Here is a 22,734-nt window from a genome sequence, read left to right on the forward strand (position 1 = left end):
TGATAAATTCAGCCCTCCAGTGCAACGAGTTTCTTTCTCTCTGGAATGAATTCTTCTGGCCTTATTTGTTACCTGTTGAACAATTGAAAGAAGAGCAAGACAAATGAACAGTCAACAATAATAAAAGAGAAAGCTTGCCCTTCAGCATTCGTTAGCCAATAAGTCCTTACATCTGTGCCAACTGCTATACATTCCAGAGCTGCACAAGGACTTCATTGCCTCAGACTAGACAACCACTTAAAACTTCGGACTGCTGTGGCTACGGCACCGTTTAATTTCGAGTCAAAGAAGGACAAATAAACAAATATGAGATTTTTAATAGCAAGTGGGAATTCCTTTATTACTCATGAATGAAGGTGCATTCACTGTCTTGAAGCGGACAACCCTGTGGATGATTGCGGTGGAACCAACACTGTTTCCGCTTGGCTCGTGGTTTTGTGATGGAGTTTTTCTTGGAAGAAAGTACCACATTCTTGACTGCCAGTGTAGGAATGTTGAGGGACACCAAGCCTTTGTCAACTGAAATGACCGGAGCTGTTTACACCTCACAAAATGCCTACAGAAAACAAACTGCACAGCTCTAAAGAAGGGCATGGTAAAAAAAAATAATAATAATAATGCATAGTGCACAGTTCAGCTATTATGATCACAAGAAGAAACACTTACTATGCTACCTATGAACTGTTCCTTTCCCTTTCTTTAAGTGCTGTTTATTGCCTCCGCTACTTGTGGCAAATTTGAAAAAAAAAAAAAAGTATCCTAAATATTTCCAACTAATTCAAAGTAGTTCCATTGACAAGCTTAGCATATTACTTTCATATAAATCAGCTAACTTTCCATCGATAATGTCAAACCAAAATTTTCAATGTAAACGTTGCACAGCATATTAAGAAATTCCCATTCAAACCACAGAGAAGATTTTGCATGTTTTTGTTTTTTTTCCCAAGTCCGTGAGATTTGAAAATTGTCATATGATCATGCACTCATGTCACAATATCAGCACACCAAATTAATGATCATAGTTACGCAAAGCCAAAATGAATGAACAGGCCATTTCCTTCGCCCTGCTGTGGGTACAGCCCGACTGCTGATGATCGTATTCCTTTACCACAGGATTCCCAAATGCAGAGCTTCCATTAGCATGAGTACAAACCTCTTTTGCCCAGCACCTACCTTGAAAAATGTGCTTGTGGTTCCTGATCAGGGTCTGCAGGCCACCGCACTGGCTCTTCAATATGTTCAAGTCTTCCTTGCTGAGCAGCTTTGCAAGTTCTTTGAGGTGCAAGCTGCCTGCGGGAAGCAGATCTCGGAATTTAAAAAGTGTACCAATCTTCGTGAGGAGTACACAAAATTTTCTTCTGCAGCAAATCAAAATGTTGAAATTTCTGTACAGGTCTTGTATCTACCATGGGACATTGTTAAGGAGGGTGAAATCTGCAACTTTCATACTCCGTGTGGGTTCACGGTGCATAGCTAGGAGCATATACTAATGCATATAATCAACTGACAGTGGTAGCTCAGTAAAGTTGCACATTTTTCTTACAGCATCTAACATCTTGTGATGCTGAGCCATGATGATGGTTCTCATGCGTGTTTAAGAAAAAACACAGAAGCAACTGAAATACATATCACGTAATGGTGTACTGACATTTCTTTGTCGACAAATATGAGCACATGAAGTGCACTGCCTCTGCATACACAAACTGGTCTACAAGCATAGTGATATAACACAATAGCATCAGTGCTGCCTCTCGCATTTATAAGTGTATTTTTCTTTTTACTTTAAAATTTAGCACCTGGCAAACATTAATTACTAGTAGACACTTTTACGAGTGAGGGTCTATGAATATTTCCACTTCAATGGCTTAATCCAAACAGCTGAGACAACACTTCTGCCATTTCTAAAAAAATTCCATAATTCCCTAAGTTTTTGTCTTTTCCAAGCTTTAAACAATGAGCGCAATGTTTTGAAATGTTCATGCACTGAGTCAAGTGGAATCAGTCATGGGCAGTATGGAAGATATATGTATCTTCGATACTATCTTTCGACACATTTTGTGTATCGGTATTGGGTGTCGCATGCTGAAAATGAAAGCTTCGGAGTATCAGCATCGAAATAATTTTTAGTGTATCGTATATTTTACCAATACCTAATACTAAAAAAAATAAAGGAATTGCAAATAATGAAGCCACTGTGGGTCATTTGGGTTGCTGCCTCTCGCTCAAGCAGTAGTGTAAGGTGGCCGGCAGCTAGGCTTGTACTACCGCCTGAGTTCCTTCCTGCTCAGAGTTCCCTCCAAATTCCCTGTCTCGTCAGCCTCACCGATCCATGCAGATTTCCTTTCTTTAAAACTGAAGCAGCAAATGGAAAGCAGGTGCTAACGAGGTTGTTTATTCGCGAACATCGAGTGTGTATAACGAAGCCGTTAAGCCATTAACACACACACAAAGAAACAAAAATGACAAAGAAAAAGCAAGAAAGGCAGACAATCAGGGACCAGACGCACCGCTGTACCCCCAACCACTCTCCCACCCTTTGCCATCTGTCCATTTCTGAGCCATCAAGCAGTGTGCTCAGTGTGCAGTTGAACGCAATACTAACTTATGCACGACCCTTGGGCTCCATGTGTCAGCTCTGCTTGGCAGCAAGGACACAAACTTCAAAAGCCTCACTCAGTCAGTCACTGTGCAGTCAATGTAGTTTGCAGCATTTGATTTGAAACAAAGCCATACTTTGTAATTGCACCGGGAAGAGGCTTCCAATAGGCTTTTTTCTGCAAAAACTATTACTTTTAAAATTTTAGAAAATACACAACATGAGAGCTATGCAAATAAAATTTTCCAGAACATAAATTTGAGTAAGAAATCATGCATTGTCAAACAATTTTTTTTACCAAATTTAAATAAAAATTGTAAAAATACCTTTGTATCTTAAAGCAAAAAGTTGTTACAAATTTTTTAAATACGCGAATCGACTGGCATTATATTAGCCACTCTCTGTTAAAAAGACAACAGTTCTATCTTTATCTGCAACCAGCCATAATTCTCAAGTGACGCTAGTGAAATTATTATCCTTGAGCCAATGCGGCTATGCTTCGCTCTTATTCGCTGACAAAAGGCACCTTCATCAAATACAACACTGCGGTGTGCTCATCAGCATATATCGAGAGGCTTTTCTCATTTGCCTCGCTTATATCACTCGCACATTGTGGGTATTTTTCAAAACTAATAAAAACGTTCAGCCATTTTATTTTTTTGTCGTTTTCCTTCAGCTTTAACCAAAGAATGCGCATCTCCAAAAGCCTGTTATCGCACTGATGGCAAAATGACTGCTCAGTTCTCCAAATGCACGCAGGTTGCTCCTTTTAGTCCAGAGAAAACGCTGGGGACTGCAGGCAAATATGAAATGAAAAGCAACAAAAAAGTTTTAGATTTGTTTCTATGTAACCAACTGCTCACAGGTCAGTTCATATGAAGAACTTTAGTACTATAAAAACATTTTTTCTGGTTTCGTGTGGAAGCGACTGCTTCATTGTAACAATAGCTTGAATACAACGAGAAGTTCTACAATGCCAGCTGCCCAGACAGCAGAGCTTCAATAAATCCGTGCTGTCGGATTTGTTTAGATTGTTTCAGAAAAACTGCATTATAGAAATTCACTAAAGTCCAGAAAGCCCGGTAAAATTTCTTAACTTAGGTAATCATAGTTACCACCTTTATCCTTTATTACATTGTGATCTCAGGGATGTAAACTTCGATACTCATAAATTCTATATTTCAGCGTCATTGATACAATATCGACTATTCGTACAGAAAATCGTTTTCGGTTCTGTATTTTGTATTGGTATCAGAAATACAATTTTTCAGGGTATCGAGTGTCAGTATCGAAGATACTTTTCTGAAGTGCCTTGCCCAGCCGTGAGTGGAATGCTATTCACACTGATCCAGCAAAGGAAAGAGAAACCAGGATGGAAGAAATTACCACTCTACGCAATTTTACCAGCATCTTTTCTTTAAGACCGAAGTTTTTTGTGGCATGATGGACATGCTGATGCATCAGTGAATCCCCACAGTGATGTGACTTGAACATACACAAACATGAATGTGAGCAGTGAGTGACGTGAACAGTACTATTATGAAATATTTCAATCAAGAATGCTTTAGGCAACACATCAGAGGTATGGCTGCTCCATACCCCAAGATCATTCTGTGATGAGCAGTATTAACATGTTGGCGAAGTGCCTTTTATTATTAAGAACAGATACAAATTTTTTGCTGATGTGTTATCTTCTCTGTGATAATGCATTACGCAATCAGTATACACAGACGACCGTGTGGCTTTGCAATATGAATGGTAAATAATTTATAACCGCATTTCTTCACCCATGTGGTGTCGGTTTCAACCACCAAACGGTGGCTAAGACATGAAAAATAGGCTTAGGCATATAAGGCACGAAAAAACTGCAATTGCTAATAATATACCGTTTTAATTTATTGCAGCTAGGGGTGTGTGAAAATTTGAAATTTCAAATATGAATTTCATATGTTTGTGATTCAATTTGAGAAACTGATATTTGGAATTTTCAGAATATTCGAAAATTACCGAACACACAGAAAATTTTCGAATTGACAGCAGTTTCGCCACACTGTGCTCTTGATCCCTGACTGGGTGCAGGGAAGCACTCTCAAAACGAGATTTTGCTCCTGCATCGCAATGTGCACAAAGGAGTCCTTCCCGACAATGTGCACAAAGCAAAGCCAGGAAAAAAACTTCACTTTCGGCTCAAATGCAGACAACCACCGTGCAAGGTAAAATTAATGCGATGTAAACAGTTTTAACTTGGTTCAGGCCCATTCGATAATTCAAGCATTTGGTTAATTTCAACAATATCTATGGTGCTTTCAAGGTCAAGTTAATGAGTTTCTTGTATTCAGCTGCAATACGACAGCTCCACTCAGCTTCATGCAGCACCTTCCTGCACGATAAACTGGTATTCAGAATCCTGTATAAAATTTACACTGGATTTTTCAGTAGGTTATATGCTTTTATGCAATTCTAGCTTTATTTTCTTTACAAATACCATGTGCATTCTAAAATGAACAAGACAAACAATGCTTTCTATTTTTTAGTTTGCCTTTTTTTTCACTGTCAGGCATTCAATAATAAAAAGCATTTTTTTTTTCCATATCCATCTTTGATTCATAATCGAAAATATCAGTATTCACACACCTCTGGTTGTAACATTTGAAAAGTCAGAAAGGTAACAGACAATAAATAAGTAGTCATATTGATTTTTTTATAATTGCCCTAAACCCATCTTAAAATGGAACAGTATGAAAGAAAAAAAAATTATAAATTATTTCAGAGGCGAATAACCATGCCATGACCATTAAAAAGAAGATAACATTCAACTAAAGTCAGGTATCTTTTAATACTTTGTTTACAGTCACTGCTATTTACTCAGTAATGCTCGTAGTAAGCACGACATCTGTCTCGACTCATTATGTTTGCCATAGCCCACAAGTGATACAAGTGCATTTAAGCCAGCAGCACTTTTCCTGCACCAAAGTTCCATATAAATGGCCATAAAGACTGCAAAAAAAAAAGCCTGGGAGACATTTAAGCTTCACCATAATTAATAGGACACACTAACACTTACGAATTCCATTTACCCTTGTTATCTTTATTTGTTGCTGCTGGCAGCCGCCAGCATGCGGCTTTATCACACCGCTAGTACCGCACAGATCACACTCTTTTTTTGTCTACAATCGGTGTCGCCGAGATGCGGCTTTAGCATTCTCTTTGTTGCACAAGATGTGCCAAGATGTATGTTAAAAGAATCCAGTCCCTTGCATACATTTTCACAATGTTCCATATTGTTCTGGTCATCTTTTGCGTGTTAACCTAGATGCTTCTTTGCCAACATTAAATTGAGCGCTGATGAGTGCAGCAGGTATTCAATCTGCCTGTCATTCCTGTTTTATATTTCGATATGAAAGCACTTGAAAGAATATCGGCTCGTTGTTATGAATTTTTCTGACCATCGCTACCATTTGCTTTTAGGTACAAGAAACAAAATATGCGTAAACCTGTAATAGTTCATTTATTGAGTGAAGTGTGCTGTATATTTATGTGGTGCTTAATTTTTTAAGTCATTTAATAGGCCCTGGGTGCAAAGTAAAGATGGATATAATGAATGAGCATCGTTTAGAAGATTTAATGAATTGAACATGATTTAATGAATTAAACACGGTGTTCCAGGCATGTGGCACATGCACTTAATGGCCTATAAGCAGTGCTCCTTAAGAGCTGCATGTCTAAATATTCAGTCCTTTTACCTAAGCGCATAAGCTTTATGAAGTGAAAAATTTATTGAATGTTGTAAGTGCTCGCTTTATCGCATTTCACTCATTTCCGACTGCACCCAATCCGTCGTCACGGCTAATCCTGTGGGGAACGCTTTAAACATGGGGGCAGTTAATTAGGAATCTTCTATTACAATCAGAATGCGACTGCACTGTTGTACCCCATTCGTGTCACGAATTCAGTAGGTCTTCCTTTATTCAGCTTGAAACAGCGAACCTTCGCGACCTATGAGCATGTGTCTCGCAACATGCAAGTCTTGTGTTCGAATTTCACCCTTACTTAAAGTTGACTCAGTTTTCATTTCTGCTCAATTATCTTCCTTTTGTTACAGAACTTCCTTGAGAGGTTAATCGTCAATAATCACATTTTAAACTGCTCCTGAATTATCAATCAGGATTTTTCGTTCACGGAAAACAATGACGACGCCAGATTTCCTGCGACACAGGACCCTTAATGACATCGCATTAATGACTTGTGACCGATGAAGTGCCATACTTATTAGAGCATGGTGCTGCACGATTTAATGGCGCGTGGCATAGAATGTACCATATATTGGGTCGAGGCGTGTCACCATGAGCAGCCATGAAAAGATTTTGCAAAGCAAAGGCAGGGTAAATAAAAAAAAAGAAAGAAAACAGTGAATATTCTGTTGAAGTAAATCATCAGTTGATGCAGCGTACCCACAATAAAGCGGAGCTCAGCACTGCCACTGGTCATTTAGCTTTTGTTGTAAGAGGCACACGGTGCATGTATGCATTAGTTCCTCCCAGATGGCTGCAGCATCATCAATGCTTTCGTTTCTGCCTTAGTTTCATACTAAGGCAGAAACGTGCCTTAATTTCATACTTCAGGCTTCCGTTGAAAATATTGGCAGGAGCCGAAAAAATAAAAACAAGAATCGCCACTGTGAACGTCGGCAATTCTCACAGTGACGCATGAGCAGCGGCAAATCGTATCCCGAAAAGATTTTTGAAAACGGCCGTTTGGCGGCTTTCAGTGGCGCCCCTATAGGCAGTGCACGGGGCGTATATTTTATAAATGGGAACTTCCGATCATCGTTTTTACTGCCATAGCCTCCACTGTTCCATGTGAGTGAGGCTCGGGCAGACTATTTTGGTGATTGCTGGCTGCATGCGTCATACCGCAACGTAATCGCACGTCCGAATTAACGCACGTCCGATACCATAACCTTACATGGGCGTCAGCCAGGACCATGCTCCTAGCTCGAATTATCCGAATTAATTGGATAGAATTAACGACATTTAACAACATTCGCTATACTACCTGCCTAGATAGGTCTATGAGTTCCAACACACCAAAATTTGCCTTCAACAGCGCATCGAAACCATCGTCCATATATGAACAATATTTAAATCCACCTTACCTCCCTTCTGCCAGTGGCCATCATTTAGAGGTTGTGTTGATGTGTATAATGTCTCGTCACCCATCTGGAGGAGCTTCTGAGCCAGAAGGTCCACTGTGCAGTCCAGAAAGCCTCTGTCCAGCTGGGTGCAATTGCGGACGACCTCCGTCTTTGCCCGTGGTTCAAACTTGTCCATGTGTGGTGGCTTCTGCTCTTGTCTCAGCTGTGGCTCCTGCTGCAAATCAATGCAGCTCGGGATGAAGCCCTCAATATTGCTGGCAGTGGCTGAGGCAGCGTCTGGATCGCTCTGCACTCCTGGTGAGCAGACCAGGCAGATCTGTGGGAAATTAAATCAAACAAGGTGTGTGGCCTCAGTAGGTATATGCCCTTCCAGACACAAACAAGGACTGCAATCCTTAAGGCACAAATGTCCTTGCTCTGCATAGACCACAGGCAGAAAACACATCTGTGAAAGGATCCAAGTACAGTAGAACCCAGATATAGTAGTTGACTCCAAGAAGACCGTTAAATATTCTGATGTATCAACAATTCGATACATAAAACATTCACAGACAATCAGTGTGATCTAGGCTGCAGGATATGCATTATATGTATAAGTATTCTTCCTCGGACAGGGCAACCGCTGCCGCTGACATGTTCAACATTGCAAGCGGTAGATGTGATTTAGTTCACCAACCACCATGTGATAAAGCATACCCCCTCTCCACTATCCCAATCCAAATCATCAATTCCTCTTTCCAGCCACTGTCTCTCGCCACCCCTTCCCTCACCTGAAAGCAGAGAATTATTTCCTTCCATATAGCCTTCTCTCCCCTGAGACTTCACATGCCAACGCTGGACACTTTGCAATAATGGGTGTTCTGAATGCCAACACATTAAAAACAGCAGTAGATAAACTTATCTGTAATCTAGAAGCAAGGATACATTGCATTCATGCTAGAGAGACGTAGTTCATAACAAATGCAAGCCTCATATCTATACTTAAGTCATTTCTTCAGTATACTTGTAGTACTACAGTCGTGAAGTTTCCGCATAAACTCTCGAACTGCTGGCGGTGAATCGAGAAGTGGCGAGTAGCCAGGAAAGCAGATGGTGAGAACCAACAGGGGTGCCTTTTAGATGCGGTGAATTGCCTGTCAAAGTTGGTTGGCAAGCCTTCATCCTCTTTTGTTGTGCAGGGCTTGCAGCCACTGCGAAAGCTGACCAAAGCACACATGAAACAATGCACCTTAGCATGTTCTTTCTTTTTGCACTGGGTACTACATATAGGAATCCAACCAAACGGTCTCACACTGCTCATCTCATCCAAGAATCCGTCTTAACAGAAGTCTACTACAGTGGGTGGACACTTGGACTTGAAGGATTGTTGAAGGAAGGGCTGAAAGTGCCAGAGAAAAATAAAATAAAAACTGACCACATCTATACTATCGCTTGTTGAATTTTGCTCTTTACATCATCATCATCAGCCTGATTATACCCACCGCAGGGCGAAGGCCTCTCCCATATTTCTCCACTTAACCCGGTTCTGTGCTAGCTACATCCACTTGACCCCTGCGAACTTCTTAATCTTATCCGCCCACCTAACTTTCTGCCGCCCCCTGCTACGCTTTCCTTCCCTTGGAATCCAGTTTGTTACCCTCAGTGACCATCGGTTATCCTCTCTTCGCACTACATGTCCTGCCCATGTCCATTTCTTCTTCTTAATTTCCACTAGAATGTCGGTAACTTGAGTTATTTCTCTGACCCACTCTGCACGCTTTCTATCTCTTAATGTTACCCCTACCATTTTTCGTTCCATAGCCCTCTGAGTTGTCCTCAACTTAAGTAGAACTCTCTTGGTTAGCCTCCACGTTTCAGCCCCACAGGTGAGTACAGGCACATCTTTACAAAACAAGTGTAAATGTAGTATAATTTTTTTGCCATTTCTTTGTGCTTTTCCTCGAACCTCCGAGTAACATGGAGATGCTCTGTGTGAAGATATCTCGCCCCTGTCATCATCATGCTATAAATGCAACTGTGATTGAAATTCAAGCAGTCTTCCTTACAAGCCATATCTGCCATGCTGCTACATGAAGCTCTCATGTTGGAATAAATTGCCCAGTGTCCAGTGCTCGCTAAAACCTCCCAGAACCACCTGTCACAGGTAGTGGGTAAGAAGGAATAAGCTGGTGAAGAGAAGCAAAGATACTAGAGTGGCGTGCACGCACCAGGCACGCCACTCTCTGTTGAATTAGTCGCATGCAAACTTCCCTCGATGGTTTAACGGCACTAGGTTAAGCTCATGACTGGGTCTGATGGAGGCAGACCTTCAACGAGAGGCACACAAAGCACCGAAGACGCACGGAGCGCATTCAGAGAGTGTATCTGCAACAAATAAAAGTGCTCTCGAGAGAAGAACAAGCACAAGCATGCAAGTGGATGTAAACAAATGTGTGCGATGTGTTGTGCCACAAAGAAAAAAAAAGAATGGAAGTCCAGTTTAATGTATTTCCATTCATTATCATTACAGTCTGAGTGATTTGTATATTAGAGATTTCATCCCAAAATAAATCTAGGTAGCAGGCTTAAATTTCTATAATGCAAGATGAATATATTGAAGATTTCAGTACTGATCTCAGAACTCCACTTACCCCAGCGACTATCTCCATTTTTTACGACTTTGCTAAATAATGTTAATAAACAGTCCACTGAGCAACCCTCACCCTCTTGGTGGAAGGAATGCGCAGCCTATCCAAGGCTACGTGAAAGCCCAGGTCCCGGCAGAGGCCCTGCAGGAACAGCAGGTACGACTGGTACTGGCTCATGCCACCGTGCTGCCGCTGGTACTTCCCATGGAATGTGAACGGGCAGCAGGGAAGCAAGAAGACCCGGGCATCTGGTCTGGACCTGCATTTGGCAGTAGGAAGCTGACCACTATGAGGAGGCAGATTTCTGATACGAGTCCACATTTTGCTCCGTCATAAAGGTACCTGATGTAGATGTCACCGAACCACTCAAACCGGTCTTGGCATTAAATGGCATACACAAAATATGGGCGACAAATATTAGCCAGTGAGCTTCCAATGAACAAACTGATGACAGAAACTCAAGCTGGAGCCCCGTGCTTGCCCCTTTCAAGCTCTTCAGTAATCGAAACAAACTTCTTGCCTGCCAGAGCCAAACAACGCTACAAGCAAAACTAAGACTGCTTGTTTTGCATCACACTGTGTGCATGGCTGTATGCCAATGCCCCATCTTTGGAATCTAAGTGGGCCTGTGAATTTGTCTTCTCGACAACAAGTGAGGGTGTGCCAGTATTGCTTTGTAAGTCTTCTGCTTGAACATTACGCTCTTTTGCTTGTACCACATACCAAACGGTAAAAAGTGTCAGGCATTTTCACTTATTGTAAAAATATGTTCACCCGAGAACTAAATTGCAGTATGCAATTTAGTTCTCGGGTATATTGTCCTGGGAGAGACCTAAAAACCTTTATTAATGCCCCTTTTAGTTGTAATATCATCGAGACAGCAATGCGTAATCGTGGACTGCATAAAAAACCAAAGAAATCTAAAGATGATTGCTGAGAGCGTAAGAGGGAAGCATGCAACGACAGTCCAAGTGCGGGCGGCTGTGATATGTTTCTGCTTCACTGCTTTACAGTCCATCCTGATTTAATTCACCTGTAAACAATTTGTTCCCAATTCCCACTATTTTAGCTTTCAAGGGATAAAAGAAAATGTTCAAATTAACGGAAAGCTCGAATTATCAAATAGGCGTGAAGAAAACTTTGAAGAATGGGGCATTTACCACCGTAGCCTTAATAGATGCTAACTTCCCCTCTTCAACTCCGACTTCCACTCTGAGGAGCACTCGCTGCTTTTCAGATTAGTTCTCGTTTCAGTTTCCTTTTAGTCCACTAAAATGTAATTTTGCTTAAACAAAAGCTCAGCTGCTCAGTTTAGGTAGTCCTGTGTCCGTCATTACCTTGAAGCCAAGTATGGAATCCAAGGAGTCAGCTCATCCGAATGGTTTCCAATCCACCAGCTGTATTCTGGAAAACGTGTTTCTGGTGTGATAGGCTCTTCCTGTAAACGAAAAACAGAACAACATCCCGTTTAGGCTTCAAGTACTCAATATAAGATAAGCAGAAGCTGATTACGTTTTGCTTCTTGTTAATGTGCAACATTAAAATTTGCACTGCATAATTAACAATTATTAAAGGGACACTGACAACAATTTTTATATTATCAGAATCCGATATTATGATATTTCGTGACATTGCTGTCACTTGTCTGGCAGCAAAAGACGCATTTATTGATGAGATATTGCGATAAGAAGTTGAGCAGCTTTTTTTTTCCCCCGCCAGTTGAATTCAAACAGTTCAACCCAACTATGTAGTTAGATAAAATGACACTGTCCATGATGTAATACCGACTCCGTGATTGCTGGCCCACAGCAAGCGGTGTGGTCTAGCAGCAACCAGAATGAAAGCATGAAAGCTACCGCCAGCCTTTGCGTCGTGCCGTCGTCAACACTGTGAGCAACGTGCATGGAGGCACAAAGCAGCGCACAGTGGCCTAACGTAAGGTAGACTGCGGTAAAGTCAACGAAAATATGTTGCAGGTGTGCAGCGAAACATGATCTTCCAAAGAGCACTTAGCCATTTCAGCTGCACGTCGAAAACAAAATTATGCGAGCACACCTGCGCCGGAACATCACCGAAACTATAAGCAAGGCCGCCTGTGGTGCCGCCAAGTATGTTTCTACTTGCCTTGTCCCATTTAGGTTGCTTTTTCGCCGTCGTCTTCAAGTGATAAAAGCGTGTTATTAAGTTGGAGACGAAACCTACTACTCGATTCAAACATACAGCGTAACAAAAATTTGTCAGCTTCCAAGATCCATTGTGCGTCACGTGACTCGCAGTTGCGAGCTCAGCTGTTTCTGCTGTGGTGGCGATACCTGTATCTCTATTCTTGCTCTTTTCTACCTTACTAGAACTTTGTTTTCAGTAACAAAGGTGTCTTTGTAATCAGGAACTGGTATTTTATCAATGCAAGCTCACTTCAGTATTCTGTTCAGTATCCCTTTAAGCTGCAACAAGTATGCCCCTATTGAGACGCAGTCTCAAACCGATGCATCTTTCAACATTCTGTGCTGCGATATAAGATCACATCCAATAAAATGTACCACCATCCTTGCATTAAACACCGCATAATCTGTTTTGCCCACCAGAATGCTGATAGGCACAGTGTAGACAACTTTTTGCAAAATGATGCGAGACTACCTGCCACTTGCAACTGACCATTTGCTCCTATGTGATCTGCAAATCTATCACATACTGCACAACCTTATTGGAACAATACTTGTTTCACCAGAATGCCCTGCTGGTGTATTTTTCAATGACACAAAAACCATTCAAAAGAAAACATTCTACAGAGGTATTCTAATTGGGAGAGGAATTAAATTTAAGTTAGAAAAGAATGCCAACAAAGGGATAAATTAAAAGCAAAGCATTTCGCTGGTTCCCTTATCAGGTGCGACTGCAGGTGAGTTGCAGCTTGCCATCTGAAACCCCACTTTAGTACTCCACCAGGCCACCGAGTGTGGACCATGGACGAAAGAAAGGGGAAGGTTTTTTAGGGAGCAGTTAATAATCCCTCATGTATGTTGAATGCACCATAACCCAAGTAAGAGACTCCTACATGGGCGTAACTCGGTGTCCAATACAATGTTTCCATTTAAGTCAGTCTTGTGGTGTTCGGCCACAATGCTTCAATCTCTGTTTGTCTGTTTGACTTTGTGCTGCTTCATTCTTGCAAGGAAGTTCTTGGTTCAACCAATATACAACACCGAGCACTCTGAACATAACGCATAAAATCTGAGAAATAATGTATAAAAATCATGCACAGTAAGCTTATGACAGCAATCAGCATTTTTCTTTACTGTTTCGAAATTATTTATGCAAGAGACATTAAAAGTATTATAAAGTCGTCAACATTTTTATTATGAAAATTGCATATTTACCATCACTTTCGTACCACTTCCAAAAAGGTCCCAGATTTTTCGTTTCCTGACGTCCACTCCGATGCCATCATACTGTACCACAAAATAAATCTCTTTAGCTCTAGCACTGACAAGGAAACAGCAAGTAATTTAATGACTCCCAAAAGAAATGTCACTCCGTTATTTTATTTCATTATTGTTTTCTACAGTGCTTTCCACAATGAAAAATTAAGAAGCGCCTGTGTGCAACAAAGTAATGCAGCAGTGGTTGCATGCCATAGAAGTTGAGTGGGAAGCTATCGCACTTGAACTCAGATGAATGTTTTATTTCATTCAAACTGCGGACCACATCTGCTTTTTTTTTGTCCGAGGTGCTCAGTTAGTGCTTTGTGCAGTGTTGTGAAAATGGAGTGAAATGACTAGGCAGAGGTGCTTCGCTCTTTTATCCAAATGAAAGTAATTTCAATCACCAGCTTGGATGAGCCTGTACACATCACAATGTCGCAATCTATCTTTTCGCTTCATTCTTCTCCTTTCCATGCAAACTAAATTACTTAAGGCAAGCTCCACATGGCACTGTCAAGCGTTGCTTTCTTCTTTTTTTTTTTCTTTCAGTTGTTTGCAAGGTTATATTTTCATCTGTCCTTTTGCCCTTTTGTCAACAAACGCCCGCCACAGCACATCACATATTGCAATCTTTGAAACAGAACATATACAAAACCATAAGATGGAAGATACCTGCTGGTACCTTCAAGTCACACAAGCTGGCAGCAATTAGCTGCACCGTCTAGCAACTGTTGGTGCAAACATTTCAAAGAATCAAGGCTTTTAAGGTAACTCTTATAAATGTTTTACCAGTGCCAGTCTTCAGAGTTGCTCAGTTGTATACAAGAACCCCTAATTATTAATTACCCCTTCTCAGGGAAATCGCTCAGTGAGTGGTCTTGTGCACTAAGTCATTTTCAATCTCATATTAGGCAACCACACTGCTTAGACAGATGCATTCCTCAGAGTAGCTAGCACAGTGAATCAGCAAACCTCACCCCTTCAGCTGTAAGCAGATAGACCAGCAGCCCATTACCACAACCAACATCAATGAAAGTGGGAGGCTTGTCACAGCCCTGCTGCTTCTCCTGATCCCAGAGGGCCTGAGAAGAGCATAAGTGGAAAGAGGTCACACTGTTCGACTTTCTTACACCAGTGCTGTTACTGGCATATTAATAAAAAATGCACTTACCTAACAGCAGGATCAATCTGACCACATCAATAACATTACATGTTTCAAACATTTTTGTTCATAGGTAAGTTTACGGCAATAAGCATGAACTGGAAATAATTAGGCCATGACATTTTTCAACACGTTCAGCATCATGGCATGGAATTTTATTTGAACAATGCAATTCAAGACATGCCCACTAAAGTATCGCGTGCAGGTGCACAACATTTAATTGTAATAAGTATTAAAGATCTATTTATCATGGCTGTAGCATAGAGGACACATTAATAGTTCATACTATTTAATACACTACATTAGTTCATGACTATTAGCTCTTTCCTAGATTAAACAGTGCCTTTAATACACAAATACTCTTAAAAAGCAGCACAAGCAATGAAAAGAAAAAATTGCATTCATCAGTGTCTCACAGAAGCTAAAAAGATAAGCTTCATATATGAAATATATAATATAGCAAATTACTACTACACTATGGAAGGAGACGTTTACTCCCTTTTAAAGTATGTTCCAAAATTGCCATTCTCCAAGCAAAGACCAACACATAGAAGGCACATTTCTACAAATCATTACCAGCAAGTAGCTTGCAATTGCAATGTCTTCGTAAACATATTTCAGTGGATCAGTGGTTTCAGGCCAAATCTGAAAAGAAAAGACAATTATCCTTAACTGTAATCTTAAAAGACACCAGTTGGCTGAAATTAAACCAGAGTCATGAGCTATGATGTCTCCAATAGCTCATTTGCAGCTTTGAGACATTAAACTGCACAAATTTCAATAAGATGAGACAATTCACTCAGATAATGGTTCAGGAAACTAAGAAGTGATCAAGTTTTTCTGCATATCTGTATGACAGCTGGTGGATGCCTTGCAGTGCAAAACACCAATAAAGGTAACAAGTGTTGCTGAATTAATATTGCTACGAAGATGACGAAGCGGGCAGTGGCCCGGGGCGGAGCGCTCGCGCCAGTCCCGCTGGCCATTAAAAAAAGCATATTTCATCGTCATGTCATCACGTCGTTCTGTTTCTGTTGTGTCGCCGTGTTTCATCGCTTGTCATGCCACCACGTAACATTTGGTTGGAGGTGCGGTTCATCCCCATCCTCGCCTTGCCCCGCCGAAGCTACCATACGCTGGGTCCATCGGCCGACAGCCCGTGGAGATCGCCGCCCAGCTTTGCCCCAGCCCTTTGTGCTCAGACCCGACCAGCCGCTCTCCCCAGCCCCGCACCCAGCCCTGACCACAACACATGACGACCAGAAGAGCCCAAAGCCGACCCAACCGACCCCACGACGAAACGACCTCACGACCACTCGAGCGAAGACAGCACCCCCGCCCAAGCCATTCGGCGTGTCCATGAGTCTTTGCCTGCGACAAACGGTGAAGATTGGACCTGATGCTCCGGGGCAAGCATTCATTGTGGTGTCCAGCGTTTCATGTCCTAATCCTGTGTCTGTTCATCATCACTTCATGCAATGGACTTCTAGCAATCGATCGGGACGATCGCTCGGTGGCCCCGGGTAGTGCTACGAAGATGACGAAGCGGGCAGTGGCGCGGGGCGGAGCGCTCGCGCCAGGCCCGCTGGCCATTAAAAAAAGCATATTTCATCGTCATGTCATCACGTCATTCTGTTTCTGTTGTGTCGCCGTGTTTCATCGCTTGTCATGCCACCACGTAACCACGCAAGAAAAGCATGAAATTAAGCATAGACAATCAATGCTATTGCTGCGGCAGAGCTTGCGTTCGCATTAGTACTCCCCAAAGACTTAGTAGCCACTGTACTGACAGGTTCATACCATATGGATTGGAGGCATGGTGCAAACCGTGAATTGCCATGTGACATGCACTCCCTTGCTCCAGAAACTAAAGTGTGATATTCCCAAATGCCTTCTCCCCTCCTCCACCTCTCTTTGTCTTTACTCCCCACTTTTCGTCTCCCTCATCTTCTCATTCATAAATGGAGCAGGTGAATTTCCGCTCTCCACTTTGCCACCTGTTCGACGCAGTGGTGCAGTTGTTGGGACGTTCGACTACTTTGCCCAAGAATGCGGGATTGAATCCTGGCTGCGGTGGCCACTTTTAGATGGAGGAAAAAAGCTAGGCGCTCATGTGCGGTACAGTTTCAATGCATGTTAAAGAGCCCCAGGTGGTCAAAATTTCTGAAGCCCTTGACTGCAGTGTCTTTCATAGCCCGAGTCGCTTAGGACGTTAGGCTCCATAAACCTACCAGACCAACTTTGCCACCTGCAACCGAGGTTTCAAACAGATGGAGAGACAGACTTTTCAGACATAAGACCTCTGATACTAACCCATTAAACGCATTCGCTATCATGCCAGTAAGCAGTCCCATAAAGTGAACACATCCACATCGACATAACAAACATGTACAGGCATATGCAGTACATATAGATTAACAATGAATACTTGTCCACGTTAGGTAATTTTATAAAGCATCTGATTAAATAACAATATGATAACGTGGTATTATTCTTGGCTGAAAAAAGAACCATGTGTCCAGCAAAAAAAAAAAAAAAAAAAGAAGTTATGAAATTGTGCTTGCTTATAACTGCATTTACTACCACGGATCACAACTTATAATTTTGACTGTCCCACAAGTGAAATCCCCGTTAATTCCAGAATTTGGATATTTCAAACTAGGAGTGCAGTCCCGGCTGCCTGTCTGATGCCCATCTATGTCAGGGGCAGGCCGGCACTGGTTAATTCGGATGGAGAGTCATGTCATGGGATGAACCGGGAATACAGCAATCATCCAAACAGACCTTTTTGAGCCTGAATTTCATAAAAAAGTGGTGCCCACATACCTCAGGCATACGTGTTATGGCAGGCGCAATGATGACTGGAAGTCCCCAACTGACAGAATGTAGTTCCGCAATATAGTTTCGGTTTCGGTGCTGTCACATTAGTGAAATCCCGCCATGCCATCGGGCGTGCATCGAGCAGTTGTGCATTTTAGCACTGCTTTGCGCGCCACAGGTCTCAGTGTTACTTTGGAATAGAGCCCCACCATTCTAAAGCCTATGCACATTTCTCTCTTGCGTACACTTGTTTCTCTGCTTTTCCTAGTATACTGAGCGATCACGTTTTGAGGATGAGCAGAGTCAGTGCGGTGAAGCACCCTCAAAAAGCGGCAGGACCATTTGTAAAGAGGCACCACTGCTACTGTGTTGCACTAGAAGAAAGGCTGCGGAAGCACCTACGATTTTCAAGTAATTTTTTGATGTTTATAACAGTGTGCGCAAAGCAAAGCGTTTGACGAAGCTGCAGAATATCAACATTGTAACAAAGTTTTCCTCTCAAATATATAGACACCCATACCCCAGGCATTCATCAGATAAAATACCGTGATTCAAACAGTTTTCATCAGATTTTTTTAAGGACATTCAATACTTCAAACTTTCAGATAAATCGAGCATTTTTCACCATCGTTTGATGGCCAAACTAACAAGATTTTTCTATACTGCCAATCACTACTAAAACCTTGGATGCATTCACTGCCATATAAAACAGACTCTTTTTACACATTTGTACTGCATGTACCGTCTGTTGCAGAAGTTTGCAGCCCAATTCGCTATGCGGAGGAGCAGTATCGCTCCCGAGAGGCGGCGCTGCGCTCGCCGGTGCGGCCTGGTGACGCAGCTATAAAGAGTGAGGAGGCTTGTTCCCTTCCCCTCATCCCGCGGTTGATATCGCACATCTTTGCTCTCAACCACGCGATGAGGGGAAGAGAACAAGCCTCCTCACTCTTTATAGCTGCGTCACCAGGCAGCGCCGCCTCTCGGGAGTGATACTGCTCCTCCGCCCGGCGCGTTGGGCTGCTAACTTCTGCAACAGACGGTACATGATGGCTGAACCCAGGTTCCTGCTTATTCATGCAGTGCTGATTGATGTGCTTCTCATACACACATCTTATCAATGATGTTTGGTACAGAACAATCTGTATTTCCTAGGTGGTGTGACCTGGACGGGTCATAGGGTCCCTTTCAATGAATGATCCCACCTGAAAATTAGGTTTAGGCTTATGTGATTTAACATACCAAAGCAACTCGGGCTATGAGGAACGCTGTAGTGGAGAGCTCCAGAAATTTCAACCACTTGGGGTTCTTTAACATGCACTGACATGCACACAACACAGGCGCCTTGTTTTTCACTGCCATCTGAAAGGGGTCGCCAAGGCTGAGATTCGATCCTGAATCCTTTGGTTCAGCAGTCAAGCGCCGCAACCACTGAGCCGGCAGGGCCCAGCAACTTCCATGTGCTGCATAACCTAGATTAGTTCAACTGCCAGTGCCTCCACCAGATTCACCCGCCATATTCACCGTAACCACCCGCCGGGGTGGCGCAGTGGTTACGGCGCTCGACTACTGTTCCCAAGGACGCGGGATCGAATCCCGACCTCGGCGGCAGCTTTTCGATGGAGGCGAAAAGCAAGGCGCCCGTGTGCTGTGCGATGTCAGTGCACGTTAAAGAACCCCAGGTGGTCGAAATTACCGGAGTCCTCCACTACGGCGTCTCTCATAGCCTGAGTCGCTTTGGGACGTTGAACCCCACGAACCAACCAACCAACCAGATTCACTTTGATGTAGCATATGCTACTCCCTTTACAAAATGAGATCTCAAGCAGCGCACAAACCTCAGCATGTGCTGCACAAGAAAATCTCATAAGTTTTAATCTGCACTAGCAGTTGTTTTAGATCCCCACACAAAGCGGTATGAAGTCAACATTTGAACTCCACCCTCAGTCTGGAAAATACACCGCCACCCTGGGCTAGTGGTACCTCAGTGACGAATGCATGAATACAATGCATGAATACAACGAAAGCATTGTTAAAATTTCTTAGTTATGCAGGTGATTCATGCCCAATGTGAAAACCTCGTGCATGTGTGTGAGCAAGTTTTGCATGCATGCGCTTCAATCCCAGCCATGATGGCCAGGTTTCAATGAAAGCAAGCATAAGTGTGCTGTGTCATCTCAGGACATGTTAAAGAGCCCCAAGTGGTCTAAATTATCCAGAGCCTTCTAACTATAGCACCCCTTATAGCTTTAAGTTGCTTCAGGATGTTAAAACCGACAATTTACAATTTGGATACACTTCGTTTTTATCTTTATCACCCCTATGTTGAGTAGCTTATTGCCAGCTAAATTACCAGGCTAACATCCCTTGTGATAAGACTGACTCCTCCTATGGCATTTCCCTTGTCACTAATGAGCTGTGGATGGCAATAAACATTGTCATCATGCCCATCTCTCTCATTCTTGCATAACCAACCTGCCCATATATTGGCACTAAGTTCTATGCAGTGAGGTGAGAGTGGGAAAGAATCGGCACAGGAAAGGACTATGTGGGAAGAAGAGACAACAACATGCAAGGGAAGGAGGATGTGGCAGGAACCAGCACTTAACACCCACCTGCATTAGGCCCCTGCCATACATTATGTACATATATGCACACACACATGAACAGGCTCCTCTCAACCTCTAATGATGGTGAAAGGCAGCTGATCTCCACAGCAAAACCAACAAGGCAGGCACATTGGCCAGCATGGAGGGCCAAGGTTTACTTTTACACCCAAGTATGTGGAGTCTCACACAAAGCACTTCAACACATAAGAATGAAGTGTTATGGTTGAATTTGCTGCAACTGGTTTATGCATAAGCTTCTACCAAACCATAAGACTTTCACACTATCAATTTGAAGTTCTCAGCAAAATGTGCATTGAGGACCTGTTTTACAAATTTATTATGTGGTAATATCAGCACACCCTAGTAACATGAAAAAGGCAACCTCAACGTTACAACTGCTGGAAGTAAGGGTGAGTATGCTGAAAGGCAGATGCCTTTTACAAGATGAGGAAGGACAGACCAATTTTACAAAATGAGGTTGAAGGTGAAGAAGGAAAGCAAAAATGAGGGCACTTGTCAACCTCTGCTCATATTACTTACCTCACAGAGCTGTTTGCCATACTTCTTCTTCAAGTTGAAGTATACTGTGTTGTACTTTTCAATAGGCACCTGGCTTAACGATGGCACCACAAGTTGATTGCTGTTTGCCAATGGTTTACTGCTGGCCCACTTGGCAACTTTAGGCAGAACGTGGCTTTTGAGCCATGATGCTCCTGATGCCTCATCTTCACAACTGTACTTGAAGAGATCCAAATGAATTCTACAAATAAAATAATCATGACAGAGTAGTCAGCAGTTCCACTGATTTAACTTGACATGCGCACTGATGCTTGAATAATTGGCTTTTTGCATTTTATTTAATATTTTTTCGATACAAACAGTGTGCATGCATTCACGTCAAGTACTTTCCTTCTTTTTTTTTCCTGCTCTGCTGCATTCGGCTGATTAGGTTTGTACACAAGCATACATTACTTCCATCTTGTTATAACTATGCAATTTCGCATGTGTACTGAGCTTTTATCTCATGTACATTTCCTTCCTTCTTAAGCTCAATTTGTTTGTAACTGGGTTTCCAAGCCTTTTTGTTGTTTTTTTTACAGTAAATACAGGTCAGGTACTGCTGTGTTTTGATCATTACATCTATTATAGCCTGTTGAGTGAAATTTTCTCTAACGTAAACAGTCCTGCACAACACCTGCTGTGATACTCTTTCGCTTTAATCGGGCAGCTGTTCTCGCCATCATGAGAATTCGTTTTTTTTTTTAAATCTATTTCTCACAGAGTGGCGTTCTAATCCATTTCAAAAGTTTTGTATGGCCGCCCATCAAAGTCTTGTAATGAGACATAGAGTATTAAGCAATTAAATCCCTTATTACGCCTATTAATCCATAATATAATCCGCATTAAGTGCAACCTACATACTCGTCTGTCTCGTAGTTATAGTTCTTTAGTACGAAAAAGAGAGTCGCAGCCGTATTTCTACAGCAACAAAATCGCTCTCTTTTGCACGACAACACAGCTTGGAGAGACCATAAACAAGGAGTACGTTCACAAAAAGCCGAACGTTGCTCAGTTTGCAAATAAACGCAACTCAATCGAAGAGACAACAAAGTTTCTGTGACACTGTCATCGCGTAATTACCTCAAGTCATCACCCAACCGCAGCCTGTACACGACGCTGGGAGAAACTGCAGGCGTTTTTGAGATATTGTAAAATACAGCACTATCACTAAACACCGTCACCACTTCCCTCACAGAAGAAAACTTGTCGATTTGTTTCGGCAACAGGTCTCTTTCCAGGATGTATCCCACAATGTCGGTAGCGTCCTTCCAGGAGTATTCGGGGACGTCAGTCAAAGATTCGAGCAAGCCAGGCAGTCCGTCTACATTTATACTACTCAGTCGCTCTATGAGAGCGGTAAGAGCGCAATCAGAATCGAGCACAGCAAGCTTCAGCCGACGTTCGCTAACATGTTTGATGCCAGTCAGACGCCTGTTAATGGTGTGCGGCTTGTCTATCCAAACTTTTAAAGACGTACGGAAGCTGTCCACGCTTGGGACCTCATCAGAGCACACAGCGTCAAACCACATCTCAAAGCCTTTATAGCGGCATGTCAATGGATCATCAAATAACGCGCGTCAAAAAACTTCGCAGCGCACAGCAACAACACAAAACGCGTGTGAAAGGACACACGCATGTAGTACGCAACCAACACAACCCACAAGAAACTCTATGGACCACCCTAGAAACGCGCACGACTCTCTCCAACGACGCGCAGCCGATTGATTGCGATGGCCATCCGTTTTCTCAAGTTTGAGCGGAAATTCCAAAAGCTTTTTCAGAAAG

General features: G+C 42.5%; 1 protein-coding gene across 4 annotated transcripts; it reads right to left on the reverse strand.

Annotated features, from left to right (window-relative positions):
• Positions 1-312: 312 nt before the first annotated feature.
• LOC146197692 (putative tRNA (uracil-O(2)-)-methyltransferase) lies at positions 313-22,677 on the reverse strand. 4 transcript variants are annotated; one of them, XM_084599594.1, is made up of 10 exons: positions 22,030-22,677; positions 20,929-21,148; positions 15,539-15,607; positions 14,778-14,882; positions 13,756-13,827; positions 11,716-11,816; positions 10,454-10,637; positions 7,752-8,067; positions 1,174-1,290; positions 313-519 (listed from the first exon to the last, which is right to left on the reverse strand). In XM_084599594.1, the coding sequence occupies exons 1-10, from the start codon at positions 22,476-22,478 to the stop codon at positions 341-343; spliced, it is 1,812 nt and encodes a 603-aa protein (XP_084455720.1). In that variant the 5' UTR covers positions 22,479-22,677; the 3' UTR covers positions 313-340. The 4 variants fall into 4 exon arrangements, with proteins under 4 accessions (XP_084455720.1, XP_084455719.1, XP_084455721.1 ...); XM_084599593.1 differs by having other exon boundaries at positions 313-534; XM_084599595.1 differs by lacking the exon at positions 14,778-14,882 and having other exon boundaries at positions 313-534.
• Between the last annotated feature and the right edge of the window lie 57 nt (positions 22,678-22,734).

The sequence above is a fragment of the Amblyomma maculatum genome, chromosome 3 (assembly GCF_055883805.1).
Source record: "Amblyomma maculatum isolate TAMU_Amacu chromosome 3, ASM5588380v1, whole genome shotgun sequence".
NCBI lineage: Eukaryota > Metazoa > Arthropoda > Arachnida > Ixodida > Ixodidae > Amblyomma > Amblyomma maculatum.

Bases quoted from the DNA above. Each gene is read 5' to 3' on its own strand.
- LOC146197692 (XM_084599593.1), bottom strand. From the start codon at position 22,478: ATGTGGTTTGACGCTGTGTGCTCTGATGAGGTCCCAAGCGTGGACAGC. The intron at 21,149-22,029 runs GTAATTACGCGA...TTTTATTTGTAG, and splicing joins CGGTTGGGTGATGACTTGAG to AATTCATTTGGATCTCTTCA. The intron at 10,638-11,715 runs GTAATGACGGAC...TGCCAAATGCAG, and splicing joins ATTCCATACTTGGCTTCAAG to GTCCAGACCAGATGCCCGGG.